This window comes from Sorex araneus, chromosome 2 (assembly GCF_027595985.1).
Source record: "Sorex araneus isolate mSorAra2 chromosome 2, mSorAra2.pri, whole genome shotgun sequence".
Taxonomy (NCBI): domain Eukaryota; kingdom Metazoa; phylum Chordata; class Mammalia; order Eulipotyphla; family Soricidae; genus Sorex; species Sorex araneus.
In genome coordinates, this window is record NC_073303.1 from 368,342,993 (window position 1) to 368,364,978 (window position 21,986).

General features: G+C 42.1%; 1 protein-coding gene across 2 annotated transcripts in view; it reads left to right on the forward strand.

Annotated features, from left to right (window-relative positions):
* CDH20 (cadherin 20) overlaps nucleotides 1-21,986 on the forward strand; it is a 239,990-nt gene that overhangs the window by 212,558 nt on the left and 5,446 nt on the right. For both annotated transcript variants that reach the window (XM_055125038.1, XM_055125039.1), the window contains exons 8-11: nucleotides 5,342-5,478; nucleotides 8,278-8,399; nucleotides 13,825-13,942; nucleotides 20,441-20,692. In XM_055125038.1, the coding sequence (XP_054981013.1) occupies nucleotides 5,342-5,478; nucleotides 8,278-8,399; nucleotides 13,825-13,942; nucleotides 20,441-20,692 (629 nt within the window). The remainder of the gene's footprint in view (nucleotides 1-5,341; nucleotides 5,479-8,277; nucleotides 8,400-13,824; nucleotides 13,943-20,440; nucleotides 20,693-21,986) is intronic.

The window sequence follows — 21,986 nt, forward strand, 5'->3', positions numbered from 1 at the left end:
CTTGGATTCTCAGAAGACAAAACACCGAAGAGTCAAATCTCAGGCTAGTAATAAATTGACATTAAATTACTTTCCCACATTATCTTCCCCCCTGTTGCGCATTTCATCCTCATTTTTTCTACAATAGTTGTTTTCTTTAAATGTAATTTGCTCCTATTATATATTGTTTGAATATCGAATTCATCTTCGTTTTTATTACAAATAATAAATAAGATTTCTACTCCCCAAACAAAAAAACACATAGCACACTAAAACCAATAATTGCCTGAAGCTAAACTGTTACGATAAAAAAAACATTAATATTGGCAGGGTGCGGGACGGAGGGAGTTGAGTCACTCCTGGCAGTGCTCAGGACTTATTCCTCAGGGACCACACGGGGTTCCAGGGATCAAACCCAGCTTGGCCAAGTACAAGGCAAATGCCTTACCCACTGTACTGGCGCTTTGTCCCAGACAATTTAATATTTTTAAAGGCTTTAGAACCTCACTCTACTCTTTTCTGGAACGCTTATGGTGTTCTCAGGCAAACACGCCGACTGCCATTTACTTGTAAAGGTCCAAACTTAGTCTACAGGTTTTGTTATAGTGGACAAAAACGATAAAGGTTGGACTTTCTGTGCTTTAATAAATGCACAAATAATAATAATAATAATAATAATAATAATAATAATAATAATAAGGGCCCATGGAATAAATGCCAAGACAAGCAGGAAACGCCAGCATTTGGTAAGGGAAATGGGTTCAGTTAGGGTGGAAAGAGCAATGAGTCTGTGCCCTTCGTCCAAATCCCAAATCCAGAGAGTGGCCGCGACCAGGGCTCGGTAGCCAGCGCACGACCCTGCACTCAGGGCCGGCTTGCATGGGAAGGGGGGCAGAGAAGGAAAACAGCCGCTAACGTCTCTTCCAGCATTCCTCCTTTCCTGCCTACTCCTTGAATCACTTCTGCCTCCTGAAAGCTGGCCGGTGTTCAGAGGCAGGAACCCCCCCTCAGTCGCGTCCAGGTCCCAGCGGGGAAATGGGAAGGGGACGCCCCTGCAGCTGGCGCTGCACTCCCCCTTGCTGTGCGGCCAGGGGGGTCCGTCCCGGGTCCTGAGGCCGAGTTCTCCCGTTGCTCCAGCCCCCGAATGCCCACTTGCAGGTCTGCGGTGCTGGTGAGCAGTGCATGGGGCGGTGCCCGCCACAAGACCCCCCGTAATCCTTTCCTAAAACAATCTTCATCTTGGGGCCGGGACAAGAGTACAGCGGGCGTTTGCCTTGCACGATGCCCACCTGGATTCTATCCACTACATTTGGGTGCCCGGAGCCCCATCAGAAGTGCTCCCTGAGCACAGAGTCAGGAGTGAGCCCTGATGTGGAAAAAAGAAAAAAAAACGAATAATAATAAAATTTATAAATAATAAAAATTCCCACCACTGGATGTGGAAAAAGAAAAACACAATAAGAAGAAAATTCATCTTTTACAATGGTCAGGGAACTTTAAAAAGGTCAGATCACTCAGTATAGATAAGGGGAAAATAATGCTTTAGTTCATCTTAAGTGAGACTTTGCACCTGTGTTTTTAGCTCATTAGCTAAAAAGTGTTCAGGGCATAATCTGGTTTTGGATTTAAGAAAATATAAGATAACATCTTGTGGTTTGCTTCAGAGGGATTAAGTAGGCATCATGTTTGGTCTATAGTTTATTTTCAGCCCGTATCTCCCATCCCTCGTGGGCCCGCCTAGCACCCTTTGCTTGGTGACCTCTTTCCTATCAGAGCTGCTACGTAAGCATGAAAACCTGTAAGTCTGTAAGTTTGTCTCACGGTGATTCACTAATATAAATAAATAAATAAATAAATAAATAAACAAACAGATCCTAAATAAATAAATAAAAGAAAGAAAATATAAGATAACATTTTAAGAAAAAAATAAAATTTTGTTTTCTTTAAGAATTTCCTATGGACGGGCCTGAGCAATAGCACAGCAGGTAGGGCGTTTGCCTTGCACGCGGCCGACCCGGGTTCGATCCTCGGCATCCCATATGGTCCCCCAAGCACTGCCGGGAGTAATTCCTGAGTGCAAAGCCAGAAGTAACCCCTGAGCATTGCTGGGTATGACCCAAAAAAGCAAAAAATTAAAAAAATTTAAAAAAAAAAGAATTTCCTATGGACAAAGAGCAGTACCTGGTGTTTGGGAGCGAGAACAAGAAACAGGTCTGGCTTACCTGATTCCCAGCCCTGCAATCTTGGTCAAGTGGCCAGACCTCAGTTTTCTCCCCTGTAAACTGGGGCTGTGGATAGAACCTACCTCAGGGCCAGTGTGAGGATTCAATGAATCACTGCATAGAAGTGTGTGGGGTGTGATTGTTCATTCATAGGCCCCAAGGTGAGAAAGGGGCATTAAGTTGCTTCCTTGTGTTCCCTAATTCTTCAGAGATGTGTAATAAGTGGCCTCACAGTGTAACCTTTCTCTGTAACTCCTGACTCTGTGAAGTGTCTTCCTGAGCCTCTGAAGAAAAGAAAGGACATCTTTGAATCAAACAGTATACAGCGCATATGCTGCTATGTACATATATTTAGTGTGTACATATTTGAAACCAAAGTTTACTATTAGCAGTCACCCTTATTGGCATTGATAGTCTGAATTCACATGTTCTATTCAACTTTTTTCCCCGAACACTCATCACAATCTACTACACTGATGTCAAAACCTGCAGTTTGAAAAACAAAGAAGCTACTTGATCCCTTCAAAAAGGCATTTTCTCTTCTCTCTCTCTCTCTCTCTCTTTCTCTCTCTCAGTATGTTTCTTTGCTTGGAACACAGCTAACCTTTGTTATTATCGGTATTATCAGCTTTATTCTATCTCTCTCTCTCTCTCTCTCAGTCTCTCTTTGTGTCTCTCTCTTTCCTTTTGGTCATTATGGTTTGTACAAAGAGGCAGAGGGAGAAAGAAAGAGAGAGACAGAGAGAGAGAGAGACAGAGAGAGAAGAAAGATGCCTTCCCCAGAGGCAGGCTGGGGCTGGGAAGGGGAACTGAGACACTGGCGGTGGGAAATGTACACTGGTGAAAGGACGGGTGTTTTAACATTGAATACTGAAACCCAATCATGAACAACTTTATAACTTGTATCTCACAGTGATTTAATAAAAAATAATTAAATTAAACTTTTAAAATTAAGTAAACTGGTGGTCGACTGAAATTAATCAATGCTTCAGAAATGAAGAAAAGGCATTTTCATAGCTTGCACAACTTGAAGACACAGGTTGCAAATGCAGGCAACTTTGAGTAGATATTTTTGAAGCTTATAAATCATAATAGTAATAGATATACAAATGTTATACATAAATTCAAATATAGCATGTATTACATGTGTTTTAAATCTTAACTTGTCAACAAATTGTTTACCTTGTAATTGACTATGCAAGCGACTTAACTTGCAGGGCCTTAGTTTGTCTGGTAATTGGAATAATATCTATTACCAAAGATGCAAGAATTTTTTAAAAAGGGACCAGAGAGATAGTACAGTGGGTAAAGTAATTACCTTGCACGTGGCCAGCTTGGTTTTTATCGCTGGCCTCACATATGGTCCCTTGAGCCCCAATAGGAGTGACCCTTGAGCACAAAGTCAAGAGTAAGTCCTGAGTTCCGCTGAGTGCAACCCCTTCCTCCTTCCAACAAAAGAGTAAGTTTTAAAAGGTTATGAGGGGCCGGAGCGATAGCACAGCGGGTAGGGCGTTTGCCTTGCACGCGGCCGACCCGGGTTCGATCCCCGGCATCCCATATGGTCCCCCAAGCACCGCCAGGAGTAATTCCTGAGTGCAAAGCCAGGAGTAACCCCTGAGCATCGCTGGGTGTGACCCAAAAAGCAAAAAAAAAATAAAATAAAATAAAAGGTTATGAATTAAGCATGTCATTAAATTTCTGACATCTAGGTCTTCCTCTCGGAGAACCTGGCAAGCTACCGAGAGTTTTCCTGCCCACACTGGAGAGCCTGGCAAGCTCCCCATGGCGTATTCTTATGCCAAATACAGTAACATTGATGGGTCTCATTCCCCTGACCCTGAAAAAGCCTCTAATGCTGCACTGTTGGGAAGGATGAGTAAAGAGAGGCTGCTAAAATCCCAGGGCTAGGATGAATGGAGACGTTACTGGGCCCGATTGAGAAAATCAAGAATCAATGGGATGATAGTGATAGTGATTAAATTTCTGATAATCAATAAATGACAGCTATCATAATTCCTAGCCTTTACATAAGGTTCTCAACAATTATTGTTCATCAGACTATATAGCAAAATCCCTATGGAGGTTCCAGAGCTGGAGACACCTGAGCTTCCTGTCACACACACAAATCTCCCAGATTAGAGTCCATTGCAAATCAGATTCACCACGAACTAGAGATCTTGCCCAAAAGCAAGTTAATGACTCAACTGATACAAACAACAGCAAAATATGGGCCAATTACTTTTTCCCTAGAGCAATCTGAGCCATCATCACACACAATCTGTAAATGAACTTTTGCTGTATGAGGATGCACATTGGTCACACGGACCAAGCAAGGTTTATGAGATAGAGGAAGGGCACTGCCTGAACAGGAGGGCTAGGGAACGTGTGCTTTGCCACCCTGTAGATACATAATTCACATAACATGTAAAAGTAAGCCATGTTCCACAGACCATAAATTCCAGATTTGCTTACTATAAACAGCCTAGATAAGTCTGGTTCATCCTGCTAGAAGCATTACATCAGTAAGGATCTACAGCTAGTTAATACCATTACTAATGTAGTAACCATTAGCAAGTTTGCAAAAGGCCTGCCACAAATCTCTCCTTCCCAGTAGAAGATACTAATTACAAGGATTCAAGCCCCTGAATAATACCTTTTCCAGTTTAGCATTTCAGAATTTATTTGAACAAAAATAATTTTAAACAAAGATGTGTAGGAATTGATGTTCTTAAAATTGTTCTAAGTTTCAACTATATGGAACTTTTTAAAAATCATTTATTACTCTGTAAGGCTTTGACACCCTGTTTAATTTCATTTTATGAGGGAAGAAACTGAATTAATAATCATTTGTTGTTGGCTTTTTGCTCTTATTTGGACAAATGGAGTAGTCTGTGGGAAAACTTGGGCATGTTTGGCTGGGTATAGAAGGGTGGTTGGTTCCAGGGATCAAACGAGGGCCACAGACATCTACCACTGAGCCACATCCAAGCCTCTCTGAGAGGAGAACTGACATGACAAAAAGGCAGATGCAGTTGTCCAAGTGTCTGCAACTCAGGACTAGTGTGTGTTACATGGTGGATATTCATGCAGTAAACTGTAGTTGTTTATCCAGATGCAAAAAAGAATCTGTGTTTTTTCAGATACTCCATTGACCGAAGCAGTGACCCTGGAAGATTCTTCTATGTTGATATTACAACAGGTGCCCTAATGACTGCAAGACCCCTTGACAGGGAAGAGTTTTCTTGGCATAATATTACAGTCCTTGCTATGGAAATGAGTAAGTAATGCAAAAGATTAGTCCCTATGGAGAGACAAAATTGCAAGCAATGTAGAAGGTAGAAGTTTCTGAAACATAGTGGAATAAATAAAGTTCTTGCAGGAAGTAAAAATGAGTTTACACAAACAGGTGATTATCTTTAGTTTGAATAATTATTTTGAGCATCTCCTATATATCTAGTCCTCTGCTAGAGACAAAAATAAAATGGGGGACATGGGGGGGCGGCAGAGAGATAGTACAGCAGGCAGGGTGCTTGCCTCGTGTGCAGTTGACCTAGGTTCCATCCCCAACAGTACATATGATCCCCTGAGCACCTCCAGGAATAATACCTGAGTAATGCCAGCTGTGACCCATAAAACACCAAAAAAGAAAAATTGCAGGGTTGGTATGTGGCTCAGGGATAAAACACTTGCCTTGGATATGTGAGGCCCTAACCTATATACTACACGATCTCCCAGGCAGGCACCACCAGAAGTGACCACAATGAGCTGGGAGGAACCTCTGACCACTATTGTATGTGGTCCCAAATACCTCCCCACACACACAAAAAAATATATATAAAAGATTTTTAGTGTGTGTATACATATATATATATATACATTCCTTAAACCAAGGAATTCATAGAGTTTCATATAAGTAAAAGGGAAGTTTCATGAGAAATCTAAAAACTGGAAATGTACAATAATATAAAAAGTCTTATTGGATCAATGGAAGCCTTTATAATATACTATGCTTATATACATACATGCATACAAAAATTAGAATCATTACAGTAATGTCTTGAAACAAAAGGCACATTTATTAATATAGCAAACTTGTAAATGAAATAAAATAGAAGCTAGATGTAGGTTTGTAGTATTAAAAAACATTAGACTACATTCTACTGTATGTAATATATTTTCATAGCACTTAATGATGATTAAAGACATAAAAAAAATAGTAGACACTAACATACTGGCAAAAATATGTATATTCATTCATGAGGGCAATTTGGCAATTAATCTTTGTGTAGTAAGATTTCTTCAGGAGTGCCAGGAGTGATTCCTGAACTAGAGCCAGGAGTAGTCCCTGAGCACAACCAGGTATGGCCCCAAACTCCACCCCCCAAAAGAAAGGAATTCTCCAAATTATGTATTGCTACTAAGAAAATCATCATAGCTACCAGCACCCAAAAACTGTACCAAAATGTCCTGGAGAGTACTAAGTTAAATGGGAGAGAAATACCGAATACCCAGGATTTCAAAGACTATTTCAATGACATAGAATATCTCCCCCTAAAATATTACAGTTTCGATTTTAACTTTTTAAATAAGAATTGTAGTTTAGGTAATGGGGTGACAAGAGTGTTAAAGTATATAGTCTGAGTTCAACTATTAGCAGTTGTCTCATTGAGATGTGTGTCTGTGGCACATTTGAGGACTTTGAACAATGTTCCATGTATCATCTAATGGGTATCTCTTGCGATAGGATTGTAGGCATATTGACCTTTTAAAGTTTTCTAGGATTTTCAGTATTCTTTCTTATTATTCCTTTATTATAAATAAATGCCACTATCACAATAAAATAATGTAAAATATTGGGGCCGGAGAGATAGCACAACAAGTAGGGGACTTGCCTTGCATATGGACAACCTGGGTTCGATCTCCAGCATCCCATATTGTCCCCCCAAGTCTACCAGGAGTGATTTCTTAGTGCCTCTGAGCAACTCCCCACCCCCTACACACCAAAATGTAAAATATTAATATGTCAGGATTTCGGTAAGCAAGCAATAGAAACAGAGGGGAAATAGTAGCACATACATATTTTTAATAAAGAGGCAATGCAGGTACGTAAAAGTGGTCAAAGTACTTCCCTTGCATGTGGCTGACCCTGTTTCCACCTCCAGCACCTCATATGGTCCCCTGAGCACTGTAAGGAGTGATCCCTGAGCACAGAACTATGAGTAAACCCTGAGCACCACCAGGTGTGCCCTAGAAACAAAAACAAAAAGGAAAAGAAAGAAAACGAGGGGGAAAGAACCGGAACAAAACAGTCAGGCTTGGATAAAAGTACTTGCCGAGAGTAATCTCTGTGTCATCTAACTTCTATTTTGTCTCCTCGGGATGGTAACCGCAAAAGAAAAGTCAGTGCGGGTGAGCTGCTGGCGCTGTGACATGGTCTTTGGGATACACTGCCAGGCCACAGACACCAAAACCACAACCGGCCCCCGCCCCACCCCCGCCATGAGTGTCAATCAGTCCTTTCTCCCGCCCCAGCCGAAGATACGGATTTGGTACAAGCCTGATCTTCGTCCCTAAGCAGAAATAAATGTATGTGTATTCCAGTGAATAGCTTGAAACGGTTTGACGTATAATTCAAAGAGCGGATTGCTCTATAGGAATAAAGCCAAGCAATGCCATGTGGCACGCATCTGATAAGAAATGGGCTGTTTCTAAGCCTAGAACATAGAACTGATCTGCCTTTAACTCCAGACCGGAAGTCTGAGCCAAGTGAGAGGTTCAAGCCCTCTCTTTAAGATGGACTTGGTGAGGCCACCCCCGGTTTCCCCAGTGTTGCCCCCGAATTCCCCTGCTGTTGCAAACCTGACTATGTCTGCTGGGTTCTGTGCATACCGCCAGGGTCCTGAATGGGCCACGCTCTGAATGGGCAACACCTACATCCATCCGTACCTTGTCATCATTCCCAGCACTTGACCGTTAGACCTTTAAAAACCCAAGTGGCAAGTGACCCCTTGTTCCCCGTGAGCTGCCTTCTTGCCTTCCTGAGCCCTCATCTTCCTCTTCTTTGTGCTCTCTTTAGACAACCCTTCCCAGGTCGGAAGTGTTTCTGTCACAATCAAAGTCTTAGATGTGAATGACAATGCTCCAGAGTTCCCCCGATTCTATGAAGCTTTTGTCTGTGAGAATGCCAAAGCAGGGCAGGTAAGGCGGCCTGGGAGGTGTGCACCTTGGCTGACCTCCAGCATAAGAAAATAATGGTTACAGAAATCCACATTCGCTAATCAAAGAAACTGTAGTTCCTGAAACAGTCATTTACCAAAGAGTCCCCAAAGGCTGTGTTGCAAGAGTTTGTTAAGACAAATATTTGAGTAACCATTACCTCTTAGGTTCTGACCCATACCATGAGCAGTGGTGAATGGATAGCCAGGCGAGCCTGGAGTAAGGAAGCCACCCACCCCTCAAACCCTTGTACATGTTCCCACACACTCCATTGTGGTAGGCTGTGCTCTATGACCCGGAAGTGAATGACCATGCAGATCAGGAGATGGAAAAATTTCTCTCTTCCTGAGCACAGTACTAATCCCTGAAAACTATGCACGGTGAGGGTGAGGAATGTTCATGTTTTGCATTTTCCTTCCTCCCTGAACTTCTGGCAACAGGTAACTTGTTGAGGCCCTCTTTTCATAATGCTTTGTTACCTTCTCGCCTCCCTGACCTAAGGGAATAATTTTCTTAAATAAGGCTGCTCATGTCAGGTAGTTTGGAGATGAAAAAAATCCAAAGAATACATTTCTACTTATTTGAAGTAACTGAACTTCCATAGCTTTTAGAGATGTATTTGTGTATCTTTTCCAGTGTGCTCTGAAACCAAAGCAAAATATTTGGTTGATCAGATTTTATGTGGTATAACTGAGAAACATCCAGAACTCCATATGGAGTGGCCACAAATTAATATGCATCAGGCTATTGCAACTCTGGAGCCCAGCCATATGATGAACATCATGTCATGAAGATCATGCTCCATCTCCCCATTTCTCCTGTTTTGGGAGACCCCTCCCTCTCTCCCGATGTCCATCAGATTTTCTAATGTCCTAACTTGTTTTCCCGAGAAAAACACTTTGGAGTCAGTGGTGGAACAAATGGGTGGTAGATTAGGTTTGAAAATGAAAATGAAAGCAATAGTCCAGCGGGTTGGGCATTTGCCTTGCAAGTGGCCCGACTCAGCTTCGATCCCCGGCATCCCATATGGTTCCCCAGCATCACCAGGAGTAATTCCTGAGGACAGAGTCAAGAGTAACCCCTGAGCATCACCGGGTGTAACCCAAAAAGCCAAAAAATAAAAGAAAAAGAAAAACAAAAAAGAAAATGAATGTTGAATTTGTAAAAGGCCTACTTATAAATCAAGAAGTCTTGGAAGTCAAACCCTCTGGCTGAAATGCCACTTGCTTTCACCGTCTCCCTCACCTCTGTCTCAGAGCCCTCAACATCTTGCTGCCCAGGAAATAAGTCTTTGTAACCAACACTTCTGTCATTTGCTGAAGTTAGCAAAGATTGACTCGTCACATCATTACCATTCTCCTCCAAGTAAAACATGAGTCCCATAGCCCAGAGGAAAAGGGTGTCTTGAAGGAATTCTTATCTGAACTTACATCAGTTCCTGGTTCTTAAAAGTTAGTACAATGGTCTGCAGCATCCCACAAAGTTGTTTCAATAAGTCTAGGATAACTTTACTTTCATATCTGTTGAATTTTTAGTCTAGAAAGACCTGAAATACTATCATGCTACTTCTAGGAGTTAGCATGAAGATTTACAGTGTAAGAAATGAGGGGTATTCCTTGTAAGCAAGAACGAGAAAACTGAGTATCATGCCCACATATGCAGAGCAGAAAAGCTTGTCTGCATGTGAGCAGTTTGAGAGGATGGTGGAAATATGGTACATGTTACTGTGTTAGCCAGAGGTGAGCTTTGGGCTGAGGGAAGAGAGCCTTTGTTGTTATAATTTGTCTTTAATATTGTTATAGTGGCCAGAGATGCTCAGGAACTTGTCCTCCAGCAGTCAAGACTGAAATCAAGGGACCAAAGATTGAGTAGCCTAAATGAGAAGAGTCTTGGGAAGGGAAAGGAATGAAGGGAAGCTCCAGAATATGGGCGAGGTCTCCTATAGAAGAATTTCAGAGAATGGCATCACTTTTTATATCTTTTAATGAATGATGGGTGGGGGAGCATCTCTTTACTACGTTCCAATAGTTTGGGCCACTAAAACAGGGGAGAGGATGCTGAGATGATTCTCTCCTGCTGTCTGCATCAGGCAGGGACTAGTCGTCCAAATTATTAGGCATCATCTAGACAACCTTGAAACATTCCGCATAGAGGATTTCCTTTCTTTGGGTCCTAATCTCTCCCTGTATATTCCCCCTTTTGTCTCTATCAGCATGATAATGTATACAATTTTTTTTATAAAACATGCAATCTTATTTTATATGATTAGTTTAAGAGAAGAGACTTATTTTTATTTGATAATATAAGAATAGTAATAATAAATTATTTAAAATTGACCCCCCCACTCACAAAAATGAAACACTTTCTTCATGGGCCTTGGAACATGAGAAGTTGCTTACTTAGAGAATTTAACTACCTCTCCTTTACCTGGAGAACTCAAATACATCCTCCTCCCATTTCTAAGTAGACTTTTAAATGGTACATTTTGTACAAATGGTATAGGCCTTTGAAGTTTATCTGTGACTTAAAGTTCAGGTCAGAAGCCACAAATCTGTTGCATTTGTCATCTTTAACCCAAGATACTGGAAATCCTTCCTGTTTGATTTTTGGCTCTAGAACACGTTTTAAAGATTTTCAAGGCATTTCACTCAGTAGATGTGTCTGATTTCTAAAGACTCAGACCTCTTGCCTTTACCTTACTGGTTGGTCTCTGTTGTCAGCTTTGTGTCTGCCAAGTCAGGATGCAGGATTTCAAATCCTCCTAGCCAGCAGCTACAGAGGATGCCAGTGAAGAGGCTCAATGGCATCCTTGGTGGTGACCGCGGGCAGAATTAAGCCTGTGGAGCAGGGTATGGTCTGGCAAGTGGAGCTGAGGAAGAATTCTCACCTGCTTGGACCATGGAGGCAGAAGGGCAGGCTCTGGTGGGTTCCACCCAGGCACCCCCAAGAAGTGTTTTTACTCATTCTTTAAAGCCCCATAATCCACCGTCAAAAGCCTTCGCCCTCTACCTCACCAAAATCTGTACACTATTTCAAGGGCTAGACGTCCTGAAATGACTTTTGCAATTGTGTTTTCCAAATTGTACATTATCACTTCTTTATAGCACTCAACAAGAAATATGTTATATGTTTTAGGTTATCACCACATATAAAATTGGAAGTAGCTGATTCTTTTTCTATAGTAATAGAGCAATGAGGTGGTCCCATGTGTGAACAGAACTTATTTCAGACCAGATTATGGGGCAGGTTCATTTTTAGTTCTCTCCTGGCCCTTCTCCTTCTTTGCAACTCCATCCCTGCTTCCCCCCCTCTCCAACCTTCAGATTCTCTAGGAAGCCAAGAGTGCATTGGGCTGGCCAGGAGTCATGCTCTGAGCAATTGCAACATAATATGTTTATTAAGGGGTGCCCTTAGGGCCAAAGTCTCAGAATTTTGTAAGACTGAGAAAAATTAATCCAGTTGAGTGAGCTGCAAGTCACTAGCAATGTTAGCTGACTGTGCCAAGCTCTAGGACCCGCTTTCCCAAATTGAGATGGAATAGTCAGGCATCACAACGTCGCGTGTCACTCGATGTGAACTGCCCTTGGAAGGACGGGCTACTAGCAACTGAGGCCATCCCCCAACACTGGCCATTCAGTTCTTTACTAGAGTAGGATCTGGGCAATCTCTCCGTTGTTTAATCTTCAGCATATGGTGAGTGTCCGCACTTGCCCACCCCCCCCCCTTTATTCACAGTGAAGATCAAAAGAGTAAGCAAGCCCATCTGGCCTTGAAAGCTGACCCCTGATGCTCTGGGTTTAGTCTTGGCAAAAGCTTAGCTGATTTTTAATAGCAGGTGTGTCAAGCCTACAGGATCAGATCCGAGAGGGGTGGATGGAGCCTGACTGTTCGTTGACTGAGAAACACCTGACAGGAAGGAGAGGGGATTGCTCAGGGCCCTTTCTATAGCCCCTAGTCCGCCTGTTCGAGTTTCAGCTCCATATTTTGTGCGCTTTCTTTAATAGATTTTGCTGTGGTCTCCCAAACCTTTCGGTGAAACTTGTCGCTTTGAAAAATAATGTGGACAGGGCGTAGATTAGACCAAGGGTCTCAGAGCAGCTACCTGACCTCTTCCTCTCTTCAGCTCTGAGTTTCACTCAGCTCTGGTGTGCTCTACAGACCCCGCCCTGGGGGTCTCCTGCTCTAACCCGGCCAGAGCGCCCTCTCCTGGCCCCTCCCTCGCAGCTGCTTTCCATTCACCCACCACAGACAACACTGCTGTGTCTGCTCACTTCTCTCCTTGGCCGTTTTAAGATTAGAGCTCCTTGGGCTGGATAGCACAGCGGGTAGGACATTTGCCACGCATGCAGCTGACCCGGGTTCGATTCCCAGCATCCCATATGGTCCCCTGACCATTGCCAGGAGTAATTCCTGAGTGCATAAGCCAGGAGTAACCCCTGTGCATCGCTGGGTGTGGCCCAAAAAGCAATAAATAAATAAATAAATAAATAAATAAATAATAAATAAGCACGGTAGCACTGTCGTCTCATTGTTCATCCATTTGCTCGAGCGGGCACCCAGTAACGTCTCCATTGTGAGACTTGTTGTTACTGTTTTTGGCATATCAAATATGCCACGGGTAGTTTGCCAGGCTCTGCCATGCAGGCCGGATATTCTTGGTAACTTGCCGGGCTCTCCAAGAGGGACAGAGGAATCAAACCCAGTCGGCCGCATGAAAGGCAAACACTCTACCTGCTGTGCTATCGTTCCTGTCCAAATAAATAAAAAATTATTTTAAAAAATTATGAAATAAAATAAAATTAGAGCGGCTGGAGCGATAGCATAGCGGGTAGGGCATTTGCCTTGCACACGGCCAACCCAGGTTTGATTCCCAGCATCCCATATGGTCCCTTGAGCACCGCCAGGAATAATTCCTGAGTGCAGAGCCAGGAGTAACCCCTGTGCATTGCCGGGTGTGACCCCAAAAAATCAAAAATTAAAAAATAAATAAATAAAATAAAATTAGAGCTTCTCTAAGCTGGCGATTTGATCCTGAAATATTAACCCAAATCCTGGGTTGAGTAGGTGGAGTGGGGAGATGGAAAACTGAGAGACAAGCATCCAGTGTGGTACCTTTAGTTATTTTGTCCAAGGTCTTCTATTCAGATGTGCCCAAGAGGACTGGCCTTGGTGTGAGGCCATGCTGATGCCCACCATCGTGGCATTCAGGTCACACTGCCCATGTACCTTTAAAGCACTCAGACCCACAGTAAAGCACAAAGTGAGCCATGTGAGGACATGGGGACTTTCCCAACAAATGTCCCATTGGCGGTCTCAATAGGACAAACAATCTGCTATTGGTGGTCACTGGGCCCTTAATCTTTTTTTTTTTTCCTCCAATTCACCTGATCTCATGTTCTTCCCTCAGCTGATCCAGACAGTGAGTGCAGTGGACCAAGATGACCCTCGTAATGGTCAGCACTTCCACTACAGCTTGGCTCCTGAGGCTGCTAGCAACCCCAACTTCACAGTAAGGGACAACCAAGGTAATCTGGGGACTAGATGGCTATCAAAGCTTTTCAACAACGTGGGCTGGATACTCTTGATGATTACTTCATGCAGTGTCAAGGGTCAAAGGTCACCAGTCACCTTCTCTTCACCAGCAAGGAAGACATTAATACTAATTTAGAGTGTCTTTTTTAAGTATGAGAGCATACTCATACATACTTCTACTACTGTCGGTTCTATATTTATTTTCTTTTTTAGAGGGGTGGTACACCCAGCAGTGCTCAGAGCTTACTCCTGGCTCTTCACTCAGGGATCACTCCTAGTGAGGCTCAGGAAACCATACAGGGTGCCAGGAATTGAACCCCAGTCAGCTGTGCGCAAGGCAAGGGCCCTACCCACTTTACTATACTTTCAGCCTCCCAATGGTTCACAATTCACAAATATTTGAGTGTTTGCTCTGCCGTAGATACCATATGAGACCTATAGGCAATGTCTACCTTTTTCCCATAAAAAGCAATAATGTTTATATATTCTGAAACTATGGAAGGAATCTGAAAAAGATGACATAAGGAGAAAAATCTAATGGAACATTTCTAGGCAAGGATCAAAGTGGCTGGAGGGGCAGGGGCGCAGAAACAATGAAAATTTCCCAGAAAAAAAGAAAGACAAAGTAGAGGTAATACCAAAGGAGAACTATAAGACCACAAGTTGTTTCAACACTGAAACAACTTCATTACTTTGGAATGATTTCCGAGTACCACTGAGTGTGGGGCTCCCTATTCAATAAAATAGTCCCCACTACATCTCTGCTGGAATGGGATTCCAGATCTCTCTTTGGCAATATGCATTCAGATCAGCTAAGGGGGTGATGCACCCAGCACACTCATCTTTGTGCACAGATGGGGAATGGAGGGACTTTTGTTCTCCAGCCAGACGATTTTCAAAGAAAGGGCAGAGCAAGTGAAAAAATAATTTAGATCTGCCAAGTGCAGCCCTTCTGTTGCTAACTCTGCTGCAAAGCAGCCATTTGACCTTGGGGAGGTCACTACTTCTCTGAACTGCAGTTGCCTCATTTTCTTTCCAATTTTACCATATTGTCGCTCTGTCACAACCTAAACAAATGGTCGCACAAAGTCATGATCAGCCATGCCTACTTTTGGTCTCAAATGTGAGTTATTTGAGATTTATAAAGCATTTGTGACAACCCACATGATACTCGTATAAAGGTTAGAGAATCTCAAACTTGTTTTCTCCCTAGTGTTAAGCACTCTTCCTTGTCACCCCCTTAGTCTCCTACAGGTAATCATAAAGTCACTGGAAATTCTAGAAGGAAGGGAAATATAAATCATAACAGTAGGGTACTGCAATAAAACTACTGAGACTTTTACTGGTCAAATTTTTAATTGCTCATTTATTTACCTCACAGAGAAACCCTTCCTGTAAAAATTGGTTTAAGCCCCCTCAGAGCTGATTTTACAATGGAGACTCTGAAATAAAAAACTTACACATTGGCCTATTTCTTCAAATTTTTCAGTTAAGTGAATACTTTAAAGTATCCCTTTACTCTGGTGTTTATCAGAATCAATTCAGAAAAAATATGAAACAAAATGGTGCCACCTTTCTTTAAAATGATTTTGGGCACCTATTCATTTCATGGACCCACATCCAAAAATGATGGATAATGGAAACAGAATGACTATTGAAAGAAATGAGTCAACTCTTGGAAGATTTCCAAAACAGAACTTGGCACGTCATCGGTAGAATGAGTCCACTCTCCTCATGACAATATATCCCATAAGTATCTTTTACTCACTGGAAAATTGACCAGCATCCTTTATGCTCAATTTTTTGTCTGTCCCCCACCTGTCTCAAAACACGTTATCTTTTTATTTATTTTATTTTTGAGTGGTGTGTAGGTGGGCCACACCAAGAGTACTTGGAGCTACTCCTCGTTCTAGACTCAAAGGCCACTCCCCTCAGTGCTCAGAGGAGCCTGTGGTGCCAGGGATCAAACTAGGGTTCACTGCTTGCAAGTCAAGAGCCTTAACCCCTGTACCATCTTTCCAGAACCAAAATAAATTATCCTTTTATGAACACAACAGGGGACCACTTCAAGTAAAACCTTTTCTCTTATCCCCAAAGCATTATAAAGAGGATTATATGTAAATACTTTACAGGTTCAAAAGTATTTTCCCATACTTTGTTTTATATAATATTTAAGAATCTGTAAGACTTTAAGAAAGTTACTAATCCTTCTGATTCCATGTTATCTGATACACAGGAAAGCCAATATCCCAAGATCAAAGGAGAGCCATTAAGATTGGGACCAGAAGTTGGAAAGTATAAATACATATAAGGAACATTACATTGGAAACAAATATTCTTTCCATATGGGTTGCTAAAACCCTTGTTATCATATTCAACAAAAATTTTCCAATAATTACTTCTATGTCTTCCAGAATTATTTTCAACAATATGATACTCTGAGTTTTTACCTTTATCTTAAATAAGTTAAATCAAGAAATATATGATGTGAGTACACAGCATTATATACTTCCATTCATCTCTAGTGAGACTTTCCATGATTCTCAAGTCACACTTTAAGGTAAAAAACAAAATCAAAACAAATCTATAAGAAGTTTAAGGAAAACCTGGTTTTCTGGGAAAAAAAAAACTGAAACTATGAAGTAAAGTTAACAATACTTAGTTATTAAACCCAGAAAACAGAAAAGCAGGTGGGTTGTAGAGGAGATAGAAATATGAAAGCAATTCTCACATAGCTTTCTCCACTGAGAAAGAAAAAGTGAAAAATTCTAATCAAAGCAGTTAGAGATTTTGGTTAGTTGTATAGTTTTGAGAAGTTATTGTCATTAAACTAAGTGATTACAAAATGGAACAAAATGGAAGGAGTACATATTCCAACTTTGGGAGACCAGAATTCAAATCCTATTCCAATACTAGAGAATAAGTAATTACGTAATCTCTCCAGGCTTCGACTTTCTCACTGTAAAAGGGTGACCATTCACCAAATTATTGTGATGATTAAATGATACAGGACATATAAAAAGCCTCCAACTACTATCATGAAAAGGCAGGAGGAGAAGGCAAAAAGTTAATTAAGGGATAATGTATTAGTCAGAGTAGGCTAAGTTTCACCACAGGAACAAACACCACCACAGTTTTGTGACTTAAGGCACCTAAAGTAATTTCTAATTCACATAAGTCCGAATGTGGGTCTGAGCAACTGAGGACAGTTATTCAAATGTAACCCAGTGTCTCAGCCTACTTGATCGCCACCTCAAATCTCAAATATTCTTTTTCACTGTGGTTGGTTGTGGTGGTGGCTTTGGGAGTGTTTTCTTTATCTTGTTTTGTTGGGCTACACCTGGCTGTGCTCGGGCTTACTCCAAGCTCTGTGATCAGGGTTCACTCCTGGTGGTACTTGGGGTATGATATTTGGTACTGGGAATTCAAACCAAGTGCCTTAATCCCTGTAATATCCCTCCAACCCCTCTATATAAAATATTGGTTGACAATACTACACAAAGCACAAGAGCTTGAAAAATCACATACCAGCTCTTTAGTTTCTGCATGAAAGTTACATGAATCACTCTTCATTTATCATCTAAAGCAAATAAACATGTCAAGATTCAAAGAAGGTAGAAAAATACAATGCTTTATTATGTTTGAGAAGGGAAGGAGAACCAAAAATATTTTTATTATTTCTATAAATAATGTCTCTTTTGATTAGGATCTCAGAATTTTCTAGGCTAGATTCTTCCCTGTGAAATGAAACCTATCGACAGGCTCTTCTACACTGATATATGCTTTGGAAGTCATTGCATGTACAAACCACTGCACACCTCCCCTCTGCTGACAAGGCCCTGAGCTTTAAAGTGTACAGATGATTTATCATTCAAAGTCGCTTGAGAAGACTTGGACATAAATTTGAAAATAATGAAAGATTCCAAAACATGACATTAGCAAATATAAGCATTAATATTACATGTCGCAATTGTAAAAACACATCTAATAATTTTGCTAATACCTTTAACAAGTGAAGAAAATGAAAGGATATGGGTGGTCATGTAAGGATTGTCACCAACTTCGCCTGGATCATCAAGCTTATGCTCTCCCTTGAACACATACCTCACATGCTGTCTCCATGTTCCTCTGTCTGCTCCTTTCCAGTCTAGAGATGTCTATTCTCTCTTAAACATGTAATTCTCTTCCCCTCCCCTTTCTCTCTCTCCCCCTCTCATGTCTTTCTAAATAAATTTCAATAAACTTGTTCTTGCTTTACCAAAAAAAAAAATTTTTTTTTTCACCAACTTCATATTAATGACACAAACTCAGACCACCAAGAAGGAAATAGCAGGGAGTATCACATGATTAGATTTCAAATAAGCTTCTGCTGGGTGAGCAGGTTGTTTAAAAAGCAAAGGCGTTGCTGGTAACTGCACTTCAGAGACCTAAAAAGAAAATAGCAGAAGACAGGAATTCCAGCCAAAGTAGCAAAAAGAAGCAATCAGCACAGCCCTGTGGCTCCTCCTCGCCTCTTTCCTGGAGGCACAAAGCTGCCCGGCCTTGGAGAGCTGCAGAGCAGGATCAAATAGGGTCCCCGAGTCACCCCTTGGTGTTTGTTCCTGTCAAGCTTTCCCAGGGACATTTCATTTAGATCTGAAGTCTGACAGTTCCGCCCTGGGCTCTTTATGTCACAAAGGGTAAAAGAGACTTTCAAAAAGGACTCTGCCCTAGGCCTCAGGGTTTTGCCTAGAAGCAAGCAAAAATCCTGGTTTCTGAATCCAAATGCTGGTTCACTCAAGCCTGAAGGGGCTGCAGCTGAATACCCTCAGGGGACTTTTCCACCCTCCATGCTGGCCCCCTTGCTTTCCTCAATCTAAAAAATCAATGCATTTATTGGTCTGCCATTTTCTTCCATTTTCTTCTTGTCTTTTTCATTTCCTCTTTTTTTAATGTTTATTTTATTTGGGGCATCTTAGTTTACAGCCTTTCATACATGAACTGTTCTAGTACCACATCCTCCACCTCCCCCACGCCCCCCCCCCCCAGTGTCCACTCCCCTCCGTGGAAAGCTTCTTGTTAAAGACAAGTTCTCAGCTTTTGCTGCCTTTGGGCATTTGTTATTCTCCTGTTCTGTGTCTTCACATCCCACATATGAGAGAAATGATTCTCCTTCTGACTTCACTCGGTATCCTACCATTTGGGGCCCATAGTGTCCAGTGTCCACTTGATAAGTCTGCTGTGAGTACTAAGGAAGTTTTTCTTCTTGCATCTTACTGCTCTCCATATTTTGTCTCTACTTTGACTTTCATTATTCTAATGATGATGTGTATAGGTATATTTTTATTGGCTTCTCTTGGCTGAAACCCTTCAGGCCTCTTGAATCTGGGTGCTTGAATTAAACTCTGGGAATGTCTCAGCTCTGATCTCTTTGACTTATGATTCTTTATCAACATGACCTTCCTATTCATCAGGGACTCCAATGTTCTTAGGTTGTTCCTCTTGTATCCATCCCATAGTTCTCTTGTATGCTGTTTGTTTACTTTGAGGGTTTTTTTTTTCTTATTTTATTGTTCTATAGTAGTTTCCTGAACTTCATCTTGGAGCTCACTTTTATCCTTGAATGCTGTTACTCTGCTTCCCATGTTTCCACTGAGTTTTTTTTTTCACTACCAAACTCTTCAGTTCTGTCACTTCTATTTGTAGTTTTCTCATTTCTGCTCTCATAGTTTCCTGTGCTATTAACTATTAGCACCACTGTTTCTTTGAGCTCATTAAACATCTTCAGCATGTAGCCTCCGAAATCCTTGAGAGATTATACAGCTGGTTAATACTGGGAGTGTCTTCCAGGCTACTGAATTCACTCAATGAGCTTGGTGGGGGTTCTAAGCTACTTCCCCTATTGCTTCTGCTGCAGTCTGGGCTAGAGTCTTTCTAATTTACCACTCTCGCCCCTCTACCAGGGAGGTCTCTGGGGGAATCCGATGAGTATTGCCTCACCTCCTCAACTGGAGCCCCCCAAGCCAATCTTGTGATTACTGACTAGCTTCTTAGAGTCTGGTATGAAGGTTCCATGAAGACATTCAATGACCTTGACCCTTCCATTCAATTCAACTTTAATTTATGATTCTGTGATTTCTTAATATTTGACTACCTTTGTGAATTTGTTCTAGATATGTGATTGGATGTAGGGTTATGCTAATATGATTTGTTGCATTTATAGATAGAGAAGTACGCTCCACAGCCTGTGAATTTATTGCCAGAGTACAGTATATGCTCCTAGGATACACTGGAGGATGAGGAAGGAAGTATCATGAGGTCACTGTCCACACTTCCAGGAAAGTGGTCATTACTCTAGGGGAAGTGCCATGTGACAGCAGAGCTCTGGGTACTGTCCTTCAGCTCCGTGTTCACTTGTCAGGTCCCGCGGTGTCCAGGAATCTCAGTGGGCAATGGCCTCCCTCTCACTTTCCCCCCTTCTTTTTCTCAATCCCGACTCTTCTCATCTTCAGATAACACCGCCCGGATTCTCACCAGAAGGTCTGGCTTCCGGCAGCAGGAGCAGAGTGCCTTTTACCTGCCCATCCAGATATCAGACAACGGGCAGCCAGCCCTCAGCAGCACAGGCACGCTGACCATCCAGGTGTGCAGCTGTGATGACGACGGCCACGTCCTGTCCTGCAGCCCTGAGGCCTACATGCTCCCAGTCAGTTTGAGCCGGGGTGCCCTCATTGCCATCCTGGCCTGCATCTTTGTCCTCTTAGGTGAGTCAGTGGTTTCCTTTCATCCCCTGGGTGCTGCAGGAGCTTACTTTGCTCACTTAGGGCTGTCATCCTATCAAACCTACAAAGGACTGTTTTTTCATACTGTTGCTTGGTAGCAAGGTGGTAGCGTGAATCTGGTGAAAAGGAAGTTGGCAATAGTCCCTCCCTTCAGATACTGCTGACCTCTGTGGCCAGATCAAAGCCCAGATATTGGTCACACATCAACGCTAGGCAGGACTCTCTTCTAGGAGCTGGAATGGATAAGCAGATAGGTGCTAGCCTTCTCAGAGTTTGCTCCAGAGCAAAGCAAATTCTTTTTGACATCACAGAACTAACATGACAAACTGATTATCCTATTAGGCTGTGATCATCACCTCTTCTAACCCCTTCAGTTCAGATAAGTAGCTAAAGAAATTGTGACAGGTCCATAACCGAACATCAGAGATTAAGGCAAACTGAAATACAGGCAGGCACAATCTTGTGCATCCTTATCTGACCATTGGCCCTAAATGGTCATGCCCCAACTCTGAAGGTGGCATCACAGAGAAGAGAAACAGAGTGTCTAGAAGGACGAGAGTAGTGAGGGAGGGCCTCACCAAATAAGCAGAGATGTCAGGGATGTGACAGAACGAATGATATGGTGGGGCTGTCTGTGTAGCAGACATGGCTTCTGCTGCTGGAGTGTAAATTGTCTGGAGCATTAGTGTCCCTCCCCTCCCATATACCAAGAAACAACGACTAACAGGGTCGGTGTGCCTTTGATGATGAAGTAAGATCTGATGTTCTGATGGCAGACTAGTGGAAGAACACTTTGGGCGTACCAGGGTCCCTCTGCTCTTCCTCTCAAGCCATACTGCAAGGGATCCACCCCATTTACTTCTTGGTACACAAAACTGGGCAATATGTCTTCAAACTTCACCCTCAAAAACAACTCCTGAACCAACTCTAGAAACCAAAAAGTTATTGGTACCTACCTCTGAATTCCTCTGACTGGATCAATTCATAGCATATATATCTTAATTAGAGTAAAAGCAGAAATAGTAGATGGTAATACTATTTAATATATAATAAATTCTAGAGTTATACAAGGGGGAAAAGCAAGGCACTCAGGATACAAATATCCACATATATTCTTGACCCTGACCAAGAGTCAAAGTCAGACGAAAGGAAGAACTTTCTGTTACAACATGTCAGCACTTGGTTGAACTCCTAGGTAGGTCTGTGGCATTAGCCGCATCAGCCCTGGGAAAAAAATAATAAAACGTGATTAATTTTTGTTTTTAGAAGGGGGACA